This window comes from Aulonocara sp. 'chitande type north' Nkhata Bay, linkage group LG7, assembly GCF_057382095.1.
Source record: "Aulonocara sp. 'chitande type north' Nkhata Bay isolate Kocher_YH1m ecotype deep benthic linkage group LG7, A_spYH_male_GT1.1, whole genome shotgun sequence".
Taxonomy (NCBI): Eukaryota; Metazoa; Chordata; class Actinopteri; order Cichliformes; family Cichlidae; genus Aulonocara; species Aulonocara sp. 'chitande type north' Nkhata Bay.
In genome coordinates, this window is record NC_141350.1 from 13,858,980 (window position 1) to 13,884,004 (window position 25,025).

The 25,025-nt window shown below is 40.7% G+C and overlaps 1 protein-coding gene and 1 pseudogene across 4 annotated transcripts in view; both read right to left on the reverse strand.

Moving 5' to 3' along the window:
* The window catches only part of megf11 (multiple EGF-like-domains 11), an 80,452-nt gene that overhangs the window by 17,037 nt on the left and 38,390 nt on the right, over window positions 1–25,025 (reverse strand). For all 4 annotated transcript variants that reach the window (XM_086298761.1, XM_086298760.1, XM_086298758.1 and 1 more), the window contains 6 exons: window positions 15,052–15,298; window positions 14,791–14,911; window positions 14,259–14,395; window positions 5,607–5,819; window positions 4,953–5,127; window positions 156–276 (listed from right to left, as the gene is read on the reverse strand). In XM_086298761.1, coding sequence (XP_086154887.1) covers window positions 156–276; window positions 4,953–5,127; window positions 5,607–5,819; window positions 14,259–14,395; window positions 14,791–14,911; window positions 15,052–15,298 — 1,014 coding nt within the window. The remainder of the gene's footprint in view (window positions 1–155; window positions 277–4,952; window positions 5,128–5,606; window positions 5,820–14,258; window positions 14,396–14,790; window positions 14,912–15,051; window positions 15,299–25,025) is intronic.
* On the reverse strand, window positions 10,832–11,711 carry LOC147324745 (uncharacterized; annotated as a pseudogene).

The window sequence follows — 25,025 nt, forward strand, 5'->3', positions numbered from 1 at the left end:
GTTTGTACAGGAAAACAACCCAATGCACAGAATGCAACTGAATTTAGTCCATAAGAATTTATGTGTACAAATGTTCATCCATCTGTTCATCTGCACAGCCAGTACACCTTATCTCATGATATAGAAGACTTGTGCTCAGCCTCATGATTCTTTACCTTCCTTGCAGAAGCAGGAGCCATCAACAGGAGAGCAGGATGCATGATTATGGCAAGAGCAGGTGGACAGGCAACTACGTCCAAACAGACCAGGTGGACACACTGTAGAGCAGTCCTCACTCTGTGGGAGAAATAACGCAAAGTTATGCAGCACACAGCCAACATAGCAATAAATGCTGACACTGGCAGACTGAAAAAGGAATAAAATAGTCTGAAAGGATGTGGACTAAAACACTGGGAAGGTTGACTCTATTTCTCTGTATAGCTTACTAAGCTGTTTACTTAAACAAGTCACATTGTGTCTGTATGGAGACTGAAATTGAATGGATTTAAGAAAGTAACTGAAGTTCAAAGGAAGGACCACACTTGATCAGCTCAAGCTATCTCTTCTTAACTTCCAATTATGCACTCTATATATTCTGACAGCGCCTGTTCTGAGCCATGGTTTGCAACCCCATTTCACCCCATCTCTCAACTTCTCTCTTCATCTCCATCTCCCGTTAGATTTCCTTTTCAGCTGAGACGCAGGCAGGACTCCAAAGTTGGAGAATCCAGACTTTTCACCGCTTTCTCCAATCAAGCAATGACTAACTTTGCACTCTTATCTAATCATCTTCACTCTATTAATGCAATCTTTTGAGTTCTTAATAAACTAAAGTCACATTAAGTTACTGCCCTTGCCTTGTGAAATGACTTGCGGAAGATGTATTTTGCAAGCCTTACTCTATAAGGGTGTTCAAAATCTGACACTGTGGAGCCCACTCAAGCAGTCAAGACAATGTTGGCATGCAAATGGAACTGGCACACTGAAATGAAATAAAAATATGGCTCATAAGCATAACAAGTTGCTGTTTGCAAGCTTCCCATGGACTGGATTACACTACACTGCATTACATTACATTGAAAGGTAAAGAAGAACATCCTGGAGTTTGTCTGAGATCTGATTTATGGATGCTTATTGCGATGGACATTGGAGATGATGAAACCATCATGAATTGTGAGCCAAACTAAATCACAAAAATATGTAAAACATCTGTGTGTTCAAACAGACAAAGAAACTGGATTTTTGAGTTCGAACCACTTCTGTGGCTTCAACTTTACCGGTTTGCTGAGTGAGCCAACTTAGCATGCCAAACGGAATCAACAAAAAATGGCAACTTTTAAGATACTCATAATGTGTCCTTTGGCACCGGTGTCCTTGACACACTGTCAGCAGCAGTCTTGGACACAGAGAGATAATGGTCCTCTTTTAATGAGCAAATAAGTCAGCATCAGGAGATTGAGGCTTGGGTTAAAACATGCACCTTCCCCACATTAACCCTGCCCATAAATGTGATGCCAAGGGGTCCTTTACAAGTTTGCCTGTGATCATTTGGGAGCAAAACCCATCTCATTGTTGCCATTACCCTGTGCGTCACAGCACTGATGGCAAAAAACACATTGTGCTCGTCTGTGAGACATTAGCAGCTTTCCATGGATTTGACAGCATGGGAATGCAATAGGGCTGAATCTTGTGGTGAGAACATTGTATCTACATTTTAGCACGTGGGCCCTCATCAGGCTAGATATTCAGCCAAAGCCACACTAGGCAAAAACAGCGATAAAATCCAAGTAAATGAGTTCCACAGTGAAATGGATGGACAGGATCCCACAGGTATCACTTATAGACCAACTCTCTAACCTCTCACTCTAATATACCATAGAAAAGATTGGCAGCCACATTGGCACAGCCTTTTAGTGTTGTTGCATTAAAATTAAGTATCTGGTAAAGGACATGAAGTACTCCGTCTCTGTCCTCTGCATCCTGCTGTCATTAGAATTTCTCTGCTTTAAAGGCTGAGCACAACCCACCTCCACCGCTCTTGTCCCTCCCTCAGCTAGAGATCACAGCCAGTCTATGGATGCCCACACCCTTTGTTTCAAACCCTGACTTGAGTGACAGGTGACACAATGATTTAGAGTTCCAATTAGAGGCCCAGAGGAGTCCTGAGTGGCTCTTGCTTCGCTCACCAGAGATCTGGGGGACTGCTGGCTGCTCACTGCTCTCATTATCATTTTGAACTCAGTTTAAACATGAGGCAGGAGGAGATGTGCCAGTGGACGCCAGGGGCAGAACACACATCTTAAAACATCTCTCCTCCCCGTACACCACATAAAAGCGCCTGTCTGCGAATGAAATTTTTATCAATCAGTTGCAATAACCTTTGTTCTGCCGCAAACGACAGCTTCAAGACTGCTAACAATAGCAGTTCAGTTACAGTTGTTAAGTGCGGCAAGAAGTTCGACCGGCTGGGGGGTGGGGGGTGGGGGAGGGCTGGACAGAGGGGGACTGGCAGGGAGGTGCAGTCTTTCTTCAGAGCTCAGGCAATTTACTGGTGACTGGACTCATGGATAAAACGTCATACAGCCACAAATGACCATGGATTTTGCTGCCTCCATGACTGCGTCGAATTCCACTTGGTTTCCCCCCTCACAGTGCGGACTCCAGTGGTTGGTCTGTTCTCAAGTGGGGAAAGGCAGCTCTCTCATTAGTCGACTGATTCATATTCCTTCTGAGCTGGGAAGGATAGAAGTCTGGATGTGGAGAATCATTATTAATACACGGGCTGTCAGTCCATTGCATAGGAGCAGCAGGACCTTACATAACTACACAGCCGATAGAAGTAGTAACCAGACCAGACCAGGTCGTCCTTGGCCAAAGCACTAAATTCATACCTATTAGTATCTTAATGTAATTGGAGTGCATTTTTTCCAGAAAGCCACTAGCTGACACAACATTGATCAGGCTGGTACCCTTCGAGACTAGATGCAAATGGCACCACTAATTACCAATCATTCTCACTCCTTAACAGTTCATCTAACTGCTGGGTGAGTGAGTGCAGTTTAAAATTCATGCAGCATGGTTGAAAATGAACCTCTGAACCTTCTGATGAGGAGAGAAATCCCTGAGAGATAGGAAAATTGTTTTCACCACCTACAAAGGCAGACTGGAATCCATTCCTAATGCATTCATATTTCACATAAAGCGGTACCAACAGAATCTGTAGAAAAAAAGAAAAAAAAAGAAAGACACCTTACAGAGTCCACATGCTGCAGATTGCAAGGGACAATGCCTGAATAGGTAACATGTAATCACTTTGTCCCAGTCAAAAAGAGCATGTCCAATTACTAGAGCTAAATCAAGCGTGGAGGTGCTCAGTCTGCTCAGACACTTTGCTTGGTTTGCCCCCCGATGGGACTCCAGAACAAAGATGCAGTGGGGAGGCTTAGTCTTATCAGCTGTCCCCCGGGGAAGTGACTTCGCTTGCAATCATAGCCGCAACACCATCATCAACCACATTTTAAAAGCTCCATGTGATAATAACCATGTGTGATGCATGTCACACAATTACAGGTAGCAGCTACACAGCTCTACCTCTGTAACAAAGTGTTTGCACAGCAGCAGCTTTGTTCAGAGTACAAAAAAAAAAACAAAAAAAACTCTCCACACACACTCAAACACACCAATCCTCCATATGAGGTGTGTCTGGTCCCATCTGACTGCCTTCTTTTCTTTCCAGCTCCTGCCCTCTAGGTCTATTTAATGGATCTGGCAGTCCTTCCCAGCAGCCGCCAAAGAGAACAGGTGGAGCAAATTAAGACACAGTCTGCGGCCCTACTCGGTAGCTCAATTCACCACAGTGGCCTGGTGTAAGACACAGGCAATTTCCACCGAAATGTAATGTTGGCAGGAATGTACCCTTGCAGTCGCTGTTGCTCTCTAACTTCAGATTGCAAGACAAGAAATACAATAGGGAAACTGATTGAAGTTACCCAACTAATTTGACAGTTGTAAGAGGGAACAATGTGGCTGCAACAAAAACCGACTAAAACGAAAACATATATAGGTCAAGGATTCAATTTTCTCCCAATTGGTCCAGGAGTACAGATCACTGATGCTACAAGTCAAGACATATCGACTGTATTTGTAAAATACACACGACCCATTATTAATGTCTGCACTGGGAGGTACCAGAGGATTTATTGTGATGCGGTAGAGCACATTTATAATAAGGCGATAATAAAATGTCTCCCCTTGCTCTTGACTGTCTGTGTACAAAAAGCTTCTAAAGTGAAACTGGGACAACTTCCAAAAAAATTATGACCACACTGACACAAACCTTTTACAACAGCCACAAAAAAACATGAAACATAAGTCAAAGCTGCAACCTTCACAACTTAGGCTCATGGCGGAGAGTTTCGCAGCATATGGTATGAGACAAGCGAGTACAATTATTGGTTAGTGGAGATAGAGATATTCTTCAGTATATTAAAGATCACGAGGAGCGAGGTTACAAATACAATTAACCCTTGAGCATTTCATGAGAAATTAATGTAACCAATAGCATAATTACAAGTTGACATGGTAATTATAGCTGCGAATAAATTAAAATGGACATGCGAGTGTCAACGTGGTTTAGAACACAAAGTCATGGATGTTCAAGGACTGCTCTTTCTAAGTGTTTTAAATGCCGTTTAAGCTTATGCTTGTTTTTAATGCATTTTGAGTGCTCTTTTCTCTGTTTTTCCACCAACTTCTTTTTTCCTCCTTTTCCTTGAGTACACATTGGCTGTGTTTCGGTTTGCATAGCGTAACTGTGGCCCCACCTTGGCATTTTGGCTCTGGGAAAAGAGATCTAGATCTCATGAGATCAGGTAAAGGTCAAATTTGAAAGAAAATCTTTAATAAAACATTATCCTGAAAGTGGCCACAGATATGAGTACAATAAAATAGCAGTGAATGTACATGATACTCACCATGAACCCAGGGGCACATGTACAGGTACCCGTGACAGGATGACAGTCAGCTCCGTTGGCACAGCTACAAGTCAGCATGCAACCCTCTCCATAGAATCCAGGCGGACAGGACTCATTACAGTAAAGCCCTGTCCATCCCGCAGAGCAGGTGCATTCACCAGAAAGCGGGTGGCAGCTACAATATAATGAGAAAGAAATATGGGACAATGACAGGAAGAAAAAGGGTGAGGTGAAGTTTGAGCTCTAAAAGTATCAACACTTCATTCTTGAGCAGGATCAAAGTGTGAAGTCCGCGCCAAAAGCCATTCATCCATCTACGCGTCTACGTGCTCGTTTCTGATAGATGAGGTGTCCCTTTTCTCCTTCGTTCTGTAATGACTTCTATGGCCGATGCCCAACTCTTGCCGGAATCAGAGCATTAACATTGCATTAACTATGAATGCTGCTGAGAAATTATGAATGAAGTAAAGGTCGCGATTAAAAGCTAACTGGATGACATGGCTAAGAGGTGTCCAGACTTCAGAATGAGTGCTGGCATAGAGCTAAGATGAGACAAAATTGAGTTGCAGAAATCTTTATTCATATGGAGAGTCTTTGCTTCAGGGCTTGGTCAGAGCAAAGCTGTGTGTGGCCTTGCACTGATGTCTCACTTACCTGACGGTGTTGGTGGTGTTACAGGGGCAGTACTTGTCACAAATGAGGCCGTATAGACCTGGGGGACAGAATCTCTCCTGGCAATTAGGCCCTTTAAACCCTGTTTCACATAGACAGGCTCCATTGATATGGTGACACTTGGCTCCATTCTGACACTCGCACTTCTGGTTACATTGCGGTCCATAGGTGCCCACAGGGCAGTCATCCTGACATCTGGAGGAAAATTACAGAGCAATGACGGAGTCTTTTAAATTGCTGCTCTAAAAAATGTCAGGTACATGGGGGAAAAAATGAGTCAAGACTTGTAACATGAAAATCTGATGTTGGAAATGTTAAAGATTCTTTTTGTGCATGTATGATATATATATACAGATATATACAATGTTAATTTCAACAATTGAATAAAATGAATTGAATAAAGAATAATCTGCCAAATCTCAAACTCTGCTTGGTTCCATCTTTTAAAATGTGCTCATTTTTCTGTCCTTTCTCTAGTTCATGTTTTAGGGTTTCAAACACAGACAAATCCCACCTTTCAGCTCTGTGAGTGCAGTTCAGTTAATAAATGATGGTATTTTTCAACAATGTCAATGCTTAATCACTACAGCATTAAAAAGCCTTTACAAATTGCACATTGAGTCAATTTTATATTTATTATGAGCCATTTTAGTAAAACTGAAACATTTCATTTTGGATACATATTTCATAGACCCTGAACCTTCTAAACTCAAAGGAAAATAAATGCGGGCAAATATTTTACTCTAACCACTCTGTTCACATTTTAAAAGCATAAGATAAATATATAATAGGTTGCTTGTAAAGTTTTATTTGTATTATTATTTTATTGTTTTACGTTGGTACCAGTCACCATCTGATTTTATAGCAGACTACATTTTTGTGTGTCTTCAGAAGGTTAGCTGTTAAATAACCCCCACTCACATCTTGCATCAGGCATTCTTAATAGTTCACATGACAGTGTGAGGCAAGGTCTCACGATGGTTTCACCTGAAACCTCTGCTGATAATGACACTCACCTTTTTCACGCCTTGGCTCGTGTGATGAGGCACATGATCAAGAGCGGGTCAACGACCCTCTTAAGGGAGAACTCCCACTAGGGTTTAAATACCTGGTACTGACCTGGTTGTGTAATGGTGTGGGGGATATTTTCTTGGCACACTTTGGACCGATTAGTACCAACTGAGCATTGTTTAAACAGCCTACCTGAATTTTGTTGCTGACCATGTCCGTACCTTTATTACAGCAGTCTACCCATCATCTAATGACTGTTTCCAGCAAGACAGCACGCAATGTCACAAAGCTCAAATCATCTCAAACTGGTTTGAAGATGACAGTGAGCTCACTGTACTCCAACGGCCTCAACAGTCACACGTTCTCAATCCACAACAGAGTACCCCTGGGATGCGGTGGAACGGGAGATTCACATCAATACACGCAGCTGAAAAATCTGCAGCAACTGTGTGATGCTATCATGTCAATATGAACCAAAATCTCAGAGGAATGTTTCCAGCACCTTGTTGAATCTCTGCCACGAGGAAATGCGGCAGATCTGAATGCAACAGGGTGTTTTTGGAAAGTGCATGTAAATATAATACTAAAAAACAATAATGCTTTATCATATTTTACGCAATGCAAAGATTGTTTAAGAATTGGAACATGAAATAAAACTCCAGCCCCAGCTTCAATACATTAAATAATATGGATATATTATTAACAGTGTTGCCACAGTTACTTTGAAAAAGTAATATATTACGGACTACTGATTACTCCTTCCAAAAGTAATTTAGTTACTTTACTTTAGAGCAGGGCGATATGGCCAAAAATATTTATCATGATATATATTTGAAAATTTGCGATAACGATATAACTGACGATATAATTGATGCGAGACAAAATACAACTCCACAACATTACTAGTGCAAAAAGACAACCTTCCATTTATTTTCACTTAAACAAGAAGCTGGTTTTTATGTACATTAAAGCTTTATAAAAATGTAACAGTGCAAATGCAAATTCCTTGCTTAAAGTTTAACCAAAAGGCATTTCCAGTAGAAATGGGCTGACATATCCTGAGCATAACCATGTATAATATCCACTGAAGTTAAAAAGAGGTGCTTTGCAACATGAAACTGCAGTGTGCAGTACGTATTTTTCAGACCATAAGGTGCACGGGATTATAAGGCACATTAAGCGAAACAAAGAAGTCAGATAAATCAAACTTTATTAAACTCATTCTTCTTGCTTCCTCCACTACTGTACCATTGAGTCATTAATGTTGAATTCTCCGGCAGATACTCTATTCCCATGTTGTTGCAGTATATTAATGACTAACCTTGTATTGTGGATGGATCATCTCAGTTGTTCTCCTGACTGAAGTTTGGTCCGTTTACAGCATCCTGCCATGCGATTGCATTTGTCTCTAACTATCAGGAACCTTAATGTTAACTTTTATAAGTGGAAAAGTGTTAGTGTTCGTCCTCCAGCTTCACTGTTTATGTTATGCTAGCATAGCTGTGTCACTAGCGATCAGGTAGCACATCATTATATACCAGCTAGCCCAACTTCAGTAACCCTACAAACGTCACTGCTGTTTAGTTTCCTGTCTTCATTTATGTTGGACATGATAGCAGAGCTGTACATTTGAATTTTTTCAGAAATCTCAGCGGTAACTAGCGAGCTAACTTCCGCTAGCGTCCTGCTAACTTCTAACTCCGTTAAATGTAATACATTTTGTTTTCATGGATGCCTGGAAGTTAAACTTCATAGTTACACCTGGTAAAGCAGCAATGCTGATCGTTTTATTAAAGATGAAAGAATTGAGACAGTTTTTAACTCTCAGTGATGCTGCAGTGTTCGTTTGACCTAGGGTTGCCAACCGTCCCTTAAAAAACGGAATCGTCCCGTATTTAGAAACAAAAGTACACGTCCCGTATTGAGCTAATAAGGGACGCACTTTGTCCCGTAATACAGTGAGAATCAAAAGTAGTCTATAAATGTTTATGGAATTAACACTTTGTTTGAAAGCATAATTCCCAGCCCCTCTCCTGCTTTGTGACCAATGAGCTGACAGCACACTTATGACAATTCGAGTATGACAAGTCAGATTACCGTTCATCTCATTGGTCGAGGAAAGGTTGCTTATGGAGAAAATACCGGAAGACAACAGATGACCACAACAAGAAGCATGGCCAACAGGGAAACAAACGCCGACACTGCGGTGCAATTCTCGGACGACAGTACACCTAAAGCTGGACATACACTGTGCGATTTTCAAACTGCACGATTGACTCACAGGGGTTATAAGTTTATAGGTCACGAGGCAGGGTCTCACACTATACCGCCCGATGCTCTGATGCGACCTGAGTGCTCACACTGTGACTCCATAAAATGAAGGTTATAATAGAAAATCTGTCGCTCGCTCTCCCTCTCTGTCTTTCACTCAGACAGATACGCACGCCACCACCATCAACTTTGCTAAATTGCTAATGAAAGACATTGATCAGGCAGCTGTGATTGAGCAGCAATGTAAATCCAACTATTTTCACGGTTGTTGTGGTCATGATAATTTTGTGATGCCACATCGAAAAGGCTCGGATGAGCTTTCCAAAGTTCTACAAGTTGTGCCTCCATCGCTTGTGTCCAGATCACACGCCGTGCTGCAACGTCTTTTTCACCGACGTTTACGTGTGAGCAGCTGCGGTGACACCCTCACTTTTTCCATAGGCATGCTTCTAATGGTGGGCGCATGAAGAACATGAGGGGCGTGAAAGCTCGGGGAACCCTTAACCAATTTCTTGTCCACCAGGCCACGGCAGAAGCAGATATGGTATGTAAACATTGGTTTGTTTTTTTTTAAACCCTCTGGTTAAGGTTAATATGGGCATGTGCAGTGAATATCAGCGCTATGTGGCCAGAAGTGTGATAATAAAATTTATTTTGTGTAATAAACAACTGCAAGGATAGATGATTACAACAAATAGATGACTAATACATAAAAGTAATACATAGATTAATAATGATGATGAGTTATGATGTGTAATCATGGGAACAAGCGGGTTTACAAACAGGAGCAGCTGATTAGCATTAGAAAAGCTGAAATAATACCTCAACTGAAGCCAATTGTACTAAATGCACTATATGTGCACTGTTACAAGAATATTTTTGTTCTATTGCTTTCTATTAATTTATATAATTTTAAGTTAAGCAGGACAGAGTTCTTTTAAAGAAAGATTTACTTATATTCTCAAAAGTTAAGCATGACAGGCTTCTGTTTAAAAAAGAGACCTGTTTTACTGTGTTAATGTTGTCATTTTGAGCTAAAAATAAATGGCTAAATGATCATTTGTTTCCCATATGGTCATATCACAAAGAATATGCATCTGCTTAAATCAAATTCAAGTCAAATGGTTAAAAAATAATTTCACACACAAAAAAACAAAGGCACTGCGCACGCGCGTTTTACTCATATTCTATCGCGATATTTCATTTTCCTATCGTTGCCTAACATTATACCGGTATTACCGTGAACGGTATAATATGGCCCAGCCCTACTTTATTTTTAAAGTAACTAAGTTAGATTACTAGTTACTTTATTAGTTACTTTCAGAAGCTGCCAATAACACTCCCCACTGCCTCAACATAAAAACATCAACCGGTTTTGCCAATACTCACTTTATTGGAAGTGTATTTTAACAGTAATGTCAACAATATATCTCCTGACATTTGAAGCTGAACTTTTTCCTGACAGAAATACTTGTTTGTATGAAAATAAAGAAAGTCTTGTTACTTCACTTAACATAAATACTTTTTATTAAAAAAAAACAAAGAAAGTTTTTGACTTTAACAAAAACTTTATAAAAAACAATAAGTCGACTTCATTTAACAAATACTTTTTTATAAAAAACAAACAAACAAACAAACAAACAAACAAACAAAGAGTCTTTCTTGACTTCCCTTAAGATACTTTTTTTTTATCATCCACATGTAAGCACTATTGTAACTTTGGACTAATCTTATGAAAAAAAAGAGACTGCAGGTCCAACTTAAATTGCCTTACTTTCTTGCAAGTAATTGATTTAAGTTAATCAACTTGAAAACTTTAATAAGTTTATTAAGTGACTTTGATAAACTTAATTCAGTTACTTGTAAATAGTTATTTAAATTGGATTCCCCATTCTCTTTTTTTCAGTATATGTTGTCATTGCATGTTATGGGGGAAACAGTAGACTGGAGCGAGTAAACCAGTGGTTGTACCTCATTAACAGAAGCTTCTCAAACCCTTTGTCAGAAAGTCGATTTCTTTTAGGCGTGAGCACCAAACCTCCCAGACTAAAAAGTCGCTCCACAGGAGTACTTGATGGGGTTGGAGTGTTATACTTTAAAAAAAAATGTCTTTATGCTTGAAAACGTATGCAGAATCTGAAGGTCGTAGCCTGACATCAGGTAGTCCATGACTTCTTTTTCTGCAGAATAGGTCTCCTCCTCTGGCTCTGCCATCTCACCTTGGCTGCTAGATGTAGTAGCACTGGGCACACTGGCAGGTTTTTTTGCCAGAGGAGCAGTGGTGCAACACTCTGCTGTCAGAAGTTGTTGTACTCGCTCCCTCCTTCCTGTATCTCTCAGCCATCGGAGTTTGAATTTTGGACAACTGGCAGCTGCGAGAAGGGCATCTTTGTCGTCTAGCACACCGGTGAAACGAGTCTGAATAGCCTAAAAAACATAATCGATATTTTTATGCCTACAATTTAATATGTTATTGAATTATTTGCAAACCATGCCTAATATGAGATCAGTATTATGGATTTATTTTGTTTTAGGTTACTTGTAAACATTTTAATTGTTGTAATCTTATTTTTCAATGATAATTAATATTCTGTTCCATGTTTGTGAATTGTATGAAGCAAAAAATTTGACAAATTTAAAGACAGAGCGTACCTGTACAATGGCATCTGGAAGGCCTGCAGTCATCCTGGAGAGGTCATCTTTCACAGCCTGGGTCTTCTGCATCAGAACTTCAAGTGTTAGTAGTAAAGTTCCATATGGACAGTCGCCTTGTAAAATGTCCAGTGCTGCAGTCAGAGGTTTCATGGCCATGCAGTACTCATGCAGGACCTGGTATTCTTGATCTTTGAAGCACTTCAGTCCTAGCTTTGTGCACAGAGTATTCAGCTCACCCATGGGGATGTCTGCAATTCTCTTTACAGCATCAAAAAAGGAATTCCACCTTGTGGGTGTTGGTATTAGGAGCTTTCTTTTACTGATTTCTTCCACTGTTTCTGATGCAAGTGTAGATCTACTCAATTTGGTCCGAAGAGCTGTGCATTTTGCTGTGCTGCTCCTATACACAGCCCTGCTCTCTGTGTGCAAATTATGTTGATGGTGTGCAAAGCACACCTGCGGTGCAGGGGAAGAGACAGCTGACCATCACTTTCATTCTGACAGATCAGAAAAAGTGACATCATCGTCTTTGGGGGTGGACTCTTCCTTCTCCGTCTCATCATCGGACTCCGTGACAGGATGATAAATTTGAAACGCCTTAACAAAGTTGGATCCATTGTCAGTAACTGTTGCAACTACTTTGTTGAGTAATCGTTTTCGATTTCTGTACCAATGACATCATACGTGTCTACCACGAATCCGCCTACATGCTAATGCAACCTTGTAGCGCTCTAATGTGGTTCTACTGATCCAGTGGAGCGTTACTCCCATATAGCCTCTGTTGTTAGCAGTCCAAATATCCGCGGTAGTTGAAACAAAGTCAATTTCATTCAGTGCGGCCTTCAAACTCTCCAAGTAAGAAGTAAAAGTCGTTCGGTGAGGCAGCTCGGCATTAGAAGTAGGGATCTTTTTTATTATGGCACGAAACGAGGGCGAGTCAACAGTGTTTATAGTTAGCATTTCTTCTACAATATACTGCGCGACCAACTTCTTCAATTCTTCATCACTTACTGGTTTTGCACCAAAGTCCAACTTTTGTTGTTTGAGGGTGTAGGACCTCCTGCGGAAGTCACGGCTCTCTGCTTCGGACCACTTGGTGGGACTCTCTCTGTGAGTTTGACTGTGCCGTGCTGCGACTCCAAATGTTTCCTTAAGTTTGACGTAGTGTTTTTGAAGGTAGATAACACTTTTACGCCGACACAGAGTGTACAACGAACCTTAATATTGAAATCTTTAGTTGACAGAAACTCAAAATAGTGACCATATTTCCAGCTAAAGAACGAACATCTCTCTCCCTCCATTGTTGTTTACACTTTTTTTTACGTCGCTGGCTGCTTGTGAGCGGGAAACGTGAGCTGTTGCTTATGTGACGTTTTACGACACGTATGCGTTTGTCATCCGCTGAGACGAAAAGAAGAAACCAAATCTTTTTGCTTTAAAAATAGTAACGCACAGTGGTTTGGACAAGTAACTTTAATCTGACTACTGTTATGGAAATAGTAACGCGTTAGATTATTTGTTAATGAAAAAGTGGTCATATTCAGAGTCACTGATTATTAACACTCTTCTTACATTTCAAAGTTTTAATAATGAATGTTTACTTTAAAAATACTTTCATAAATCCATGGTCAAATTTTAACAAGGACAGCGGGCCTCTGCTGTCAGTACTTCAGCGTCTCTGCAGGGGTTGGACAAGACTCAGTAATCGTCATCAGCTAAACAGAAACTGCTTCAGTTTTCTGCACATAAACTAGTGTAGATCCAAAAATGGATTTCTTCATTCACTTCAATATACTGACTTAAGTATACAGTCCTGGTGGAGTTTCAGTCTCAAGAGTGTAACAAAGCTTTTACAAATAGCTCAATTACAACATAAAATGGCCAAGTTATGTTTCATGTTTAAATTACCCTAGCTTTAGTTTTATCAGAGGACAATGGTATTATTATACTAGACACACGTGGGTGGGGGGTAACACAATCTTAGATTATTCCTGGCAGTTTAATTCACCTGCCACTGACAAAATGAATGAGGGCAATTTTGCAAAATAATAAAGTAAAGGAAAAGGTCTTGTAAAGGAAGTGTTTCCATCCAAGAGACAATTGCTTTAGCTGAACTAATAAACCCAGGCTGCTCTGGGCTGCTCTGGCAGGCACGAGGAACTAAAAAGATCTGTGGATTTCAATGAGACCTTAATATAAGCCCATTACTTATAATTAATGAGCAGACTCCAAACAGCATGTAGCTCATGGTGAGATCAATGGATAGGCTGGGAGTGGATGAGGATGAAGGCTGAAGACATGAAACCTTGCTGGCCAGCATGAAGTACAAGATTAATTAAACATACAACGCCCCTATTAAAAGCTTCCAATCTACCTTCAAATGGACTAATGGGCATTTATAAATGCTTATTTCTCTCGAGTATAAGAATATGCTAGGATTTCCTTTATCTTTTTAAAGAACAGCCAGGTTTGTGCCTCATTTAGAAGTCAACAAAGAGAATGGGTCAATGAGTGACTGTTAAATGCGGAACTGCATGAAACCATTCTTTTGCATTAAATACTAATATCAATAAATCATGCCTTTGTATGACCTATTTTAAGTAGGAGCACAAAAGTTTGCTGATAGAACTTCAGAAAAAGCCGTTTTGAATAATAACTGAGCGGTCTGTTTGTCAGCCGGACGTGTCACCTGCATACCTGCGTCCACTGAAGCCGGCTGCACATTGGCACTGCCCCGTGATGTGGTCGCACATTCCACCGTTACGACAGGAACAGTCTTTGCTGCAGTTGATGCCGTACTTGCCAAGAGGACAGGGCTGGGCACACACTGAACCCTGTGAAAACAAGCCAACAGACTTGATTGAAGTTTGGACAGTTCAGACCTATCGTTAATGTCCTTCTATGTGTCTGCAGATGTGTTTACTTTTTCTTCTTTCTTTTTTTTTAGAAGGCAACTGAAAGCATTACATTCAAGAAGTAAGTTCAAAACTGTACACTTTACTGTGGAAGATATTTTCACATATTATCTTCAGAAAGGTCAATGCAGAGTTAATTTTCACATGGAAAGTTCACAGTAGTCAGACTCCACACTACAAATTCTATTTTTTTTTCTCCTTCCAGGGAGCAGAGACACAGCATTCTCATTTATTGTACTTTTTCCCCCCTAAACTTACAACAGCGTTCAAGTATTTTCTCCCCTCGGGCCTTTGCTTTTGCTTTTGTGACCTACCGTCCACCCAGCAGGGCAGGAACAATCTCCTGTGATGTGGTGGCACGTTCCTCCGTTCTGACAGGGGCAGCGCTGTTCACACTGAGGCCCATGACTACCGGAGGGGCAGCGCTCCCCACAGCTGTCAGCACACAAGTCAAAAGTATCAGATAAGTAACCTGTCTTTGCCTGCAGTTCTTTGCATCAGCAAGAAATTGGATATACACACTCACATTGCTACATAAAATGTGCCAAAAGAGTAAATATGATAGTGGTACTCACAAAGCCCCTGTGTAGCCTGGTGCACAGATGCACTCTCCTGTCTCGTGGTTGCAGGTGGCACCATTGAGACATTGGCATGGTAACTGGCACGCCTTGCCGTAATAACCATGCTCACAGGGCTCCTCACAACGCCATCCCTGGTACCCATCAGTGCAGACACAGGCACCTGTGATGGGGTTACACTTAGCCCCATTTTGGCACTGGCACCGATTGCTGCAGTGAGGTCCCCAGAAGTCACTCTCGCAGCCTGCAGGCACAGAGACAAGTGGCATCAAGCACACCAGAAAAAAAGAGGAGACTATGCATCAGAATACACTCGCGAACACTGAAAATCATAACGGTCACATAAAAACACAATAAATAATAAAGTGACTCATTAATGATTGTTTGGAATAACCATAAAAGTTCATCATTAATAATAAATGATCAGGGGAAATCTTCCTCCCAATGAATTACTCTTTATTATAATGGTATGATTTGGAAGCGCTGTCTCAGACTGCTTGCAAATCTATCTCTATGCCTCCAATATTAATTTTCATCAGTTCAACAAATTCAAAATCTAAAGCTTTAATCTGTGTATTTTTTTTATCTTTTGAACATGTAACAGCAAACAAATTGCTGGATGTAATCTATTCACTCAATTAATTGAACATATTATTAAAATACTATCTGTGTACCAAAAGGCTGATATTCTTCCTGTGGGCCACAGACCTCGATTAAAAACACATCAATAAAGCACACTGGTACCCGTGGTCAATGTTCCCTCTAATTTTTCATGTGTCTGAGCGAACACACAAACTCCCTGAGCGGTCCCTTCGACCACTGTGAGCAACAGCAGACGTGTGCACTGTGGTCACGGCAGCATCGAATCCATCCAAGTTACACGGTTTATTAAAATAATCAAATTACAGCATTTATGTTAGACTACTTTTAATTAACTGCTTTAGCCCACTTACAATGAAAATTTAAAAAAAAATCTTGTTCATGACCTGTGCAGTACGTTAACACTATTGGAAGTAAAAATAACTTGAACTCCAATTTTGAAAACACAACTTTCTTTTTTTAATTTTTTTTTTTTTTAAATAAAGCTCTGACTTGTATTATAAGTATGAGTCTGTGGTCTGGGAGAGAGTCCTGTCTGCAAAATACAGCATATAATGACCAATGTTGGGCAATTAATTATATAGTTACTTCTTCAAAAAAGTAACCGAGTTTTGCAAACAACAAAGTTTCTTGCAGCTGTTTACCTAAAAATGCAGCCAGGGCGGTTTTTTAAATAAACATTTCAAACTATTTACAGAACAATCAGCTGTTCTGCATCAAATCTGATGCCACACAAATCATTTGTGCCGCTCCAACAAATCATTTCTGTCCACTATGAGATAAAGGAGAACAACAGCCTGATACCTGCAGGCCTGACAACAGGAGATGTATCACTGCCGTAACACCTGTAACATTCAGTTGTCGCCTCATTGTTCTGACACACACACAACAACACTATTGACTACACTACACACTAACTACACAAGATTTGCACAAAACAACGCAAATCTCTCACGTCTCAAAACACCGCCATCACTCCTAAAACTCCCCCCTTCCCAAACAACTAAATGCCATGTTGCCATATCATTTTTTGATTGGTCGACATGGTACATTTTTCCACCAATAGGAAAGGCGGCGGGGGTCGGGAGGGGGGCTGTTTTTGCTCACAGGCAGAGAGCGCTTTCGAGCGTTTCCGCAGTAAATATAAACAACAATAGGAAAAAAAACAAACCTTGCACACATATATATATATATATATATATATATATATATATATATATATATATATATATATATATATATATATATTTTTTTTTTTTTTTTTTTTTTTTTTAATCATAACACTGGTTTTACGTGGCCTATCAACACAATTTAAAAACTGGTATAAAGTCCACACTTTTTCCGTCAATTGTTCCGTCTGTCCTGCTCACATCTCCAATGGTTCTACACGTTGTCATTAACGTGACTTCACTCCACATCAGCCATGCCGCTTTGCTAGCTAAAACACCGGTGTCGGCGCATAAGGATGCTGTCATAGCCTGTGGACGACGTTGATTAGCTGCGTATATATACGAATGTGAATCTCATCATTGGCTGGACTATGGGATAAGGTGACATCGTTCTAATCCCATACTGGAGCAGCCAGTCACTTACTGACTAACACTGCAAAACAGAATTGTTAACGTATTTATTTTAATTTCAATTCAGGTTAGATTTTCTTTTTTTTTTTGTGCACAACACAGATTTTCTGTGCGCAGAGAGCGTGCAGCAGTGCGCAATTGCGCACACGCGCAGCTTAGAGGGAACATTGCCCGTGGTGTTCCTTCGTTACCAAAACCAGTACACTGGCACTGCGGTTTATGGACTGATCCAATATGTTTACCATCTTCCTGTTGTAGCCAGCAACAACAACATAGAATTTTCCTGCTTGGTAAGATGTTTGCTTTAAAAAAAAACCTAAATTATAAAATCACGGCACAGTTTAGATCTTCAGTGGGAATAAATTACCTTGTGGCTCAATACCACAGAGTTGAGAGGTATAACAAGAAATTGCTGGTTTTGGTCTTTCCAATGATTTTTTTTTTTTCACTCTTGCTCAGGATTATATGAGAGCAGGTACTTTTATGAGGATGCCTTGAGCAAAAAACAGACAAAAGGCCCTCCACAGAGCTAACGCTGTCAAGCAATTGCTAAGAAAAACGGACACAGAGAGACAGGAAGAACGTGTGGACTCCCCAATGAAAAGATCTGATTAGAAATCAAAATGAGACAGTTCACTTATCTCCTGTTTCATACTCTCAAAAACTACCCATATATGCTTGTGCTTGTCCTATTATAAGGTAGCAACAATGTACAACAACATTTATATCTCGTGTCTGTATGAGTCAATACAAAAGAAAACAAGTGAAAGAAAGCTTCATTATTGTTAATTACTTCCCCAAAAGACATCCTGACCAACCATCTCTCTAAAAGTAAGTAAGTATATTAAGGTCTTTACCCAGGATACCTCACATTTTAATATGATTTTTTTCTATTTGATATTTCCTATGTTGCTACACTAGCATTCAGAAAACCTTTCAACCTTTATCAATTGTGAACATTTCATAACTTTATGTTTAATACTGAACACGGCTGAAACTTCAGCTTTTTAACATTTTCTATCATTCTAGAAAATACCAAAATCCAACTTTACAGCTCTGCGGATGAAAATTTTAAATGTTTTCTAACATCATCTTCATCTTACAGTAATGGTGCCAAGGATGTGGGCATAATTTATATGTTGCAGTTGCTACTTTTAAAGCTGCATGCAAGGGGAAGAGCGACATCATAAAACAAACAGTCAGCACAATATCTTCTTCTTTGTGTGTGTCAGGGCACCTTAACCTACCGGTTCGAAAAACGGACCCTTCACACAAGTGCATTAAACCTGTATTCTTTAAAATGGCCAGCAGGGGGTGATCCCGGTGGTTGAGAAAATTGCCTATGACCTCACTACTGGCTCCACTTATTATCCCTCAAAGCATTTTCAGAGGTGGTTAGCAGTGTTGCCTCACAACAAGGAGGTCCTGGGTTTGAATCCAACAAATGTAGCTGGGGCCTTTGAGTGGGTTCTCTCTGATTACTCTGGTTTTCTCCCACAGTCTGAAAGCATGCATGTCAGTTTAATTGGTAGGTGTGAGTATGAATGTGTGAATGTGTTAGCCCTGCAAGGGACTGATGAACTGTGCAAGGTGTATCCTGCATCTCCCGCTATAACAGCTGGGACCGGCTTCAACACCAACATTTTCCTATTGAGTTTATGGTCTCAGCAGTTTAATCTGTCCTGTAATACAATACTTAAGATCTCGTTTAGCATGGGAACCTGGCAACCTCATGTAGTCAGGACCAGTCTCATCTGATCTCATGACAACCTGTGACTGAAGATGAAGTTGCTGCAAATTTCTGCATGCAGCTACAAAGGCATGAATTTGGTGGTGCTGATCCTTCCAGCAACACCACATGTAAAAGCAGATCATTTCACCACATCTAAAAGCAGTCATTAGACTCAGTGTTGATATAAAAATGTAAATTTGCAGGTTTTAAATGTTTTGGTTCAAATTCCTTGTAGTGGACAGATGACAGCTCTGCGTTACCAACAAGCAAATAAAACGATTAAAAAGGTGCGAATACAGTTCTGTTACGATGAAATGGCGGTAAAATGTATAGCGTGAGACTGAATATATGTGATGTTGACATATCACAACCATCACAGAGAAAAATCTTAATAACACCCTGAAATTAATCTGCAAAAAAAAAGAAAAAAAAAAGAGAAGCACGTGTGCAAGCTGTTCACACCTTTCAGTGACTATACGAACGAGCGAAGGAGGACTCAGAGACTAACACGAGGAACAAATCATTTTTCATATATAACAGTTTGATACTTTAATGGTTTTAACGCCTCTTTTCAGGTGGAACTTCAGCAGCCAGCTGTCAGAATGAAAAAAAAAAAAAAGTACTTGAGACAGTCGAATTATCAAACTGTTGTAAACGTTTGCGAGCACTCATTTTTCACATTTTGCTAAATGCACAAGCTGACTAATTGTGCTGAACTTGGAGTAATATAACAGAAAAGTTTAATTTGGATCCACACCTGTATGAGACAATGGCGGCTCAGTGTTAAATTCAGTGGCATTACTAAGAAGTACCTGAGGGTATGATGTAAAACAAGTAATTCACACATTCCTGGGAATTGTTCTGTTTAAAAAAAACCCCCACAAAACTCAATTGGACCTGCAATCAAGGAAACAACTAGTGATCAACAATCACAATGTGAATGAAGAACGATCAGCACTGAGGTGGGATAGTAAGCTGCCTTCAGTCCCAGCCAGGTAATTGTTCATTTGAGGTCCTAGTAATGATTTAAGTGACTGATATGGCACTATATCTCTCCATCAGCAGCTGTATTGCCTCACAGAAAAGCCCAGCTTGAGATCCAGGACAGCACAGCAGCCAGGATGGTGAATATTCCCCTATTGATTCGCACACCAACACAGCCTGAGCTGAAAATGTAAAGATGCCGAGCCCCCCCCCCCCCCTTCTATGCTCACTTTGCCAGAGCTGTGATCAACCGAAATTGGAGCTTAATGAACTCTGTTTCATGGTCGGCACTGAAGCCTGCTTTTCCAGGTACACAGCAGGAAGATGATCAGCCCTTCACTGATACGGACAGGTCTGCCCTGAAGGGGGTCCCGAAACACTGGGCTAGTGCAGTATTGCTTTTGCGTTTGGACAGACTAGAGACTACATTACAGGGCTCTCACTGATTTGATCTAATCTGCTCCTGGCCTCCAGTCTGCCATGAATGAGCTCCCTGAAGGTTGAGCTGCTGCCACGCAAACGACCCTGGCACATTAAACTTGAGGGGTGTGCGGGCGGTGGTGGTAATGGATGAGCAGTTTAACTGCAACTTGGTTTAGCAGTCTATAAGCACTCATCAGAGCTTCCTCTGCTCAACAGTGCTCCCTCGACACAGCAGAAAAATGGGCAGTGTCTCTACAACTTAGAGGCATCATAACCTCTGGTTTCAGTTCAAACCTTGGCCACATTAGTAGAGATGGCATTTTACATTCTTACATGCACAACTAAAAATATAATATCAATTTAAAAAAAAAATCAATGCATAAATACCAGAGAGGCAGAGAGAAACAGAATAAACCAAAATCTATCCCGTGCTTAATTTGCAGACTTTTCTGGTGCTTAGGAGCTCAACAAATGTTACTATTTGAAGTTTTAAACCTCCTTTAGCTTCCAGTTAGAGGCACATTGAGAGCAAAGCCCATTATCTTGCTGTCTCTCTCCTACATGGAGGTTCGGAAACTTTACCCAGTAGTCTTTCACTCCCCAGCTCTGCCAGCATTTAACTGTGATTAAGGAGTCAGAGTTCATGATGAGCTGCGGGCAAAAACAGAGAGAAATAGCAGAAGAAAGTAGCATGTAGCATGAAGGCTTCAGCTTCCAGAGAGAACAGCTAAATTGTGTGTGGTGGTGAGGACTCCTGTGGGTTTTGGTCTGTAGGCAACAAATCCCACAGACTGAAACCAGAGAAGATGCAGTCCAAACCATTAGCTGGTCTGGCCTGGGTCACTGTGTCTAACCAGAGGACACATACACCATCCAGCCTGAGCTCTCAGAGCTCATAATGTATAACAGTTAGAATGTGGATAACCTCACACACAGGGAAAGGTCCAATCCCAGGATGCTGAGTAAAATCCCCTCTGCTGGAACAAAACAGATCATGAAGGGCTACCAGCAGGTAGTAAACTTCTGAAGGTGATGTCCAAAGAATAGGCTGAGAGAGCCATCATGGTGGTGCTGAGCTTTGAAGTATGCTCAAGAGCCTGCATAATCAGAGGCTGGCTGAAACAGGATTAAAACCAAACAGCTTTCAGCAGCCGACTTCATTCAGGAGCTCTCCTGAACTTGGCAACTTACAGCAAAATGTTTGTCACTGTTCTCGACGAGGAGAAGTCTGCGCCGCTGAAAGCTGCCATAAGCTTCTCCAAGCTAAATTCGAAATGAAGGCCTCAGTCAAACTCTTTAAACACAGAATATCTTTCACCATTCAAATGGCGCCCAAGTTTTAGACATCATTTATTCAGCTCGACGGAGGGGAAAAGCAAACTTCAATTACAATTATAGTATAAATGCTGGCTAGTGGTGGTGGATGGTGCAGACGGTTGCTTTCTCCTTTGCCCACTCAAACTGTAAAAGCCACATTATTGCTACTGGAATATTTGGCAGGCAGCCTGACTTCACTCCCCACTGCCTGAGTCACTCACTGTCACATAACTATTATTAACACACACTGTTGACACTTGAGGAATAACTTAACTAAAGACATTAGAAGGGAAAACGCTCTGGCGCCTGAGAGCCTTTTACTCCACGCTTACTTTTGAGCAGAGCTTGTAGCAAAGCAAAGCAGTGTGACTCATTGTCTTGATGAGTCGCCTGCATTGCCTCATGAGCAGAATGCACCTCTGAGTTTCATATTGTCTGGATCGCACTTTGTTCCACTAGCTTTGTTCTTTTTTTCCCCTTCTTTCCTTGACAGATCTGAATTTTCAAATTATACTCATGGTCAGAATTAATGCAGACAAGCCACCACTTACAAATGGCATAAAGAGACAGACTTTCTTTAGACATTTTAAATGTTAAAATTATATATTTAAAAAAAAAAAAGAACAATGAAACAATTGTTCCTACAATTTAGCTGACACGAGAATATGTAATACTCTGCTCTTCAATCAATATGAGCTATTTGCAAAATGAGTTATTAAAAAAAAAAAGCCACGCTCAACTATTCATCACAGCTCCCTGACTCATTGATGCAGACTAACTGAGTGAGAAGCAGACAGGGCTGGGACAGGGTCTACAGGGAAAGTGATGATTGTTGTGTAAAGTGGTAAATTTGCACTGAGTGATAAATGTCTCTGAGCTTTGTTAAACCTGGGGCTGTAAAAACAGCCAATACGCTACAAGACAGGTCCTACTGGCACCTCCGTGCTCTGCTGACACCCATTATGCTGTTATTTATTAGTCCCCAGAAAACCCAGGCACGACAAGTAAAAAGTTTAGATACATCCATGAGAGCTTGACAAATGAACTTCTAAATATACAGAGGGAACTGCCAATAGTTATGGGCGCCGTTTTGCTGAACTGGAATAACAGCATGCTGCGGCTTCTGCTGTTGGGCGTGTCTTTTGTCCTGCCCTAATTCATCTTAGCTGAGACCCTGTGTGCTCGCATCTCCCTTGGGGGAAAAGCAGCACACAATCAAGCTAACAACACAAGGTCTATGAGCAGAGTTTGCTGCTCAAACATTTCACTATAATGCACCATACACTTCCTCCTGATACCACCTTGCAGCTGGAGAAGAACTAACAAGACCTGACTGTTGCCTACTTGGAGCCACAAAACTAATGAGTGAATAGCTTAATTCTTTTAGGACTATGCATTACTGATTAAAAAGTCTGGCCTTGTTCTTTATCTTGAGGAGGATCTGATCATTTGTCTGAGTTCTACTCTATAGGATGCTAACATGGATCAATAGAAGTACTGCAGCCAGCTCCCCTGCAGCACAGCTGTAACTAGGTTAACAGGGCCAGTGGCTGACTGAAACCGACAAGGCCAGGTCATCTCACGTGTTATTCCAAACGAGCACTTAAAAGTAACGTTACTAAAAAGAGTGCCCCTCAGTTTCTAATAAAGCTGCCCATGTTGAGCAGTAATGCAAGCGCCCTGTGAGAGATGCTCTGCCTCATTGCAGTAAACCAGTCACTTGTTCAACACAACCTGACATGGCTCATGAAAGCCTCTGGATCAGCAAATTGTTACACAGCCCACTGCTCCTTCCAATTAATAATTTACCCTTCACCCTGTCCTGCAGAAAACAAACCCTTTGCTCTCTTGCCACAGGACAACAACAAAAAAAAAAGCAATCAGAGCAAAGGCGGGCATTTATCTACAGTGCACAACAATACACAGTGACCCGGGTATAAATAAAGCCACGACTGTAGCACTTCAAAGACATAACACACAGCAGTAAATCAGTCACCTGGAATGGCATGGTCCCTCCAAAAAACAATGTCAACCTGACAATACCAACTGTTACCAGACTTAATTTGCACATATTGATTTCCTATTTTCAATTATTAATTCTAATTAGGATGAAGTAGAATCTGCCATAGGGCAACGGCAGTCGATGTGAAGGGGTGCGCAATCAAGAGAGTGGAGACTGATGTATATTCATATAATGCCAATACAGCCACCCCTACCATTGTACCTATATATTTCCCACGTGAAGTTACTACTTTCTAAACCAGATTTACAGTTATTTTCCAGATTAAGCCTGTACACATAAAACTACAGGAAGATGAAAGCATTTACTTAATGCGCCTATAATTAGGATCCAGTAGTTTCATACAGTGGCAGGATTCTGCATTTACCCTAAAATTTGTGTAATTTAAGTTCAATAAAAATATAGCTCAGTCTTTGCTTGTAATAGAATATCGGAGTTACTAACTCACCCCCACTGCAAATTGGTAACTTTGTTTGCACAAAAGAAACATTAGTAATCCACTAAAGAGAACACCTTAAAAGGATCTTCCAAACCGCTAACCTTCAAAAGTCAAAAAACCTGCTTGGTGGAAAAACTTGGTTTACCACGTTGTTGCTGTGTGGCTCTGTCAACCAGTCATGCTGCAGTTTACATCCACGTCTGTCGAGACTCATGTGTAGAGGAGACCTTGAAGACATTTAACACGTGGGCACCAAATAGTAGTGTTAACAATTCAATATCTGACCAAATGTGAAATATCACAACCTTCCATTCAGTTCTCTGCTATAGCAGGCTCAAGCAACAAAACATATTACCTCCGGCTACTTCAGCAGTCAGCATGAAATCATTTTAAAGAAAAAATCTCAAGATAAGACAACGTTTGACTACATGGCACTCCTTCTTGTTGTTGCCTCTGGTGTAATTGGCTATATTGGTAAAATCATATTATGTTTTGTTATCTTTTCAACCATATGGTGCACTTTCACTGCAGCTCTGCACTCATTTTAAAACACATGGCTTCAGTGTAAGGGGTTGTTGTGTGCCTGGTATCACAATTAGAGATTTGTGACTGGCTTTATTTGCATAAGTAGTCTTAATAAATTGAGTCCTAAAGAGGAAAAGCTGCAGCTGTTGAATTTATGTGCATGGCACTAATTAGTTGAAGTCCTGTGTTTACGGTATGAGTTCTGTGGGTTTTATGTGGATTAACAGATTATCACCTTCTGTAGATATCAGTGTATAGAGTCTGCTTTGTTATTACTGTGCATATAGAAGCTCAGAGGAGGCACGGCCAATCACAGGTGGATTTAGCAATCGGAGGTGCACGCTTGAAAGA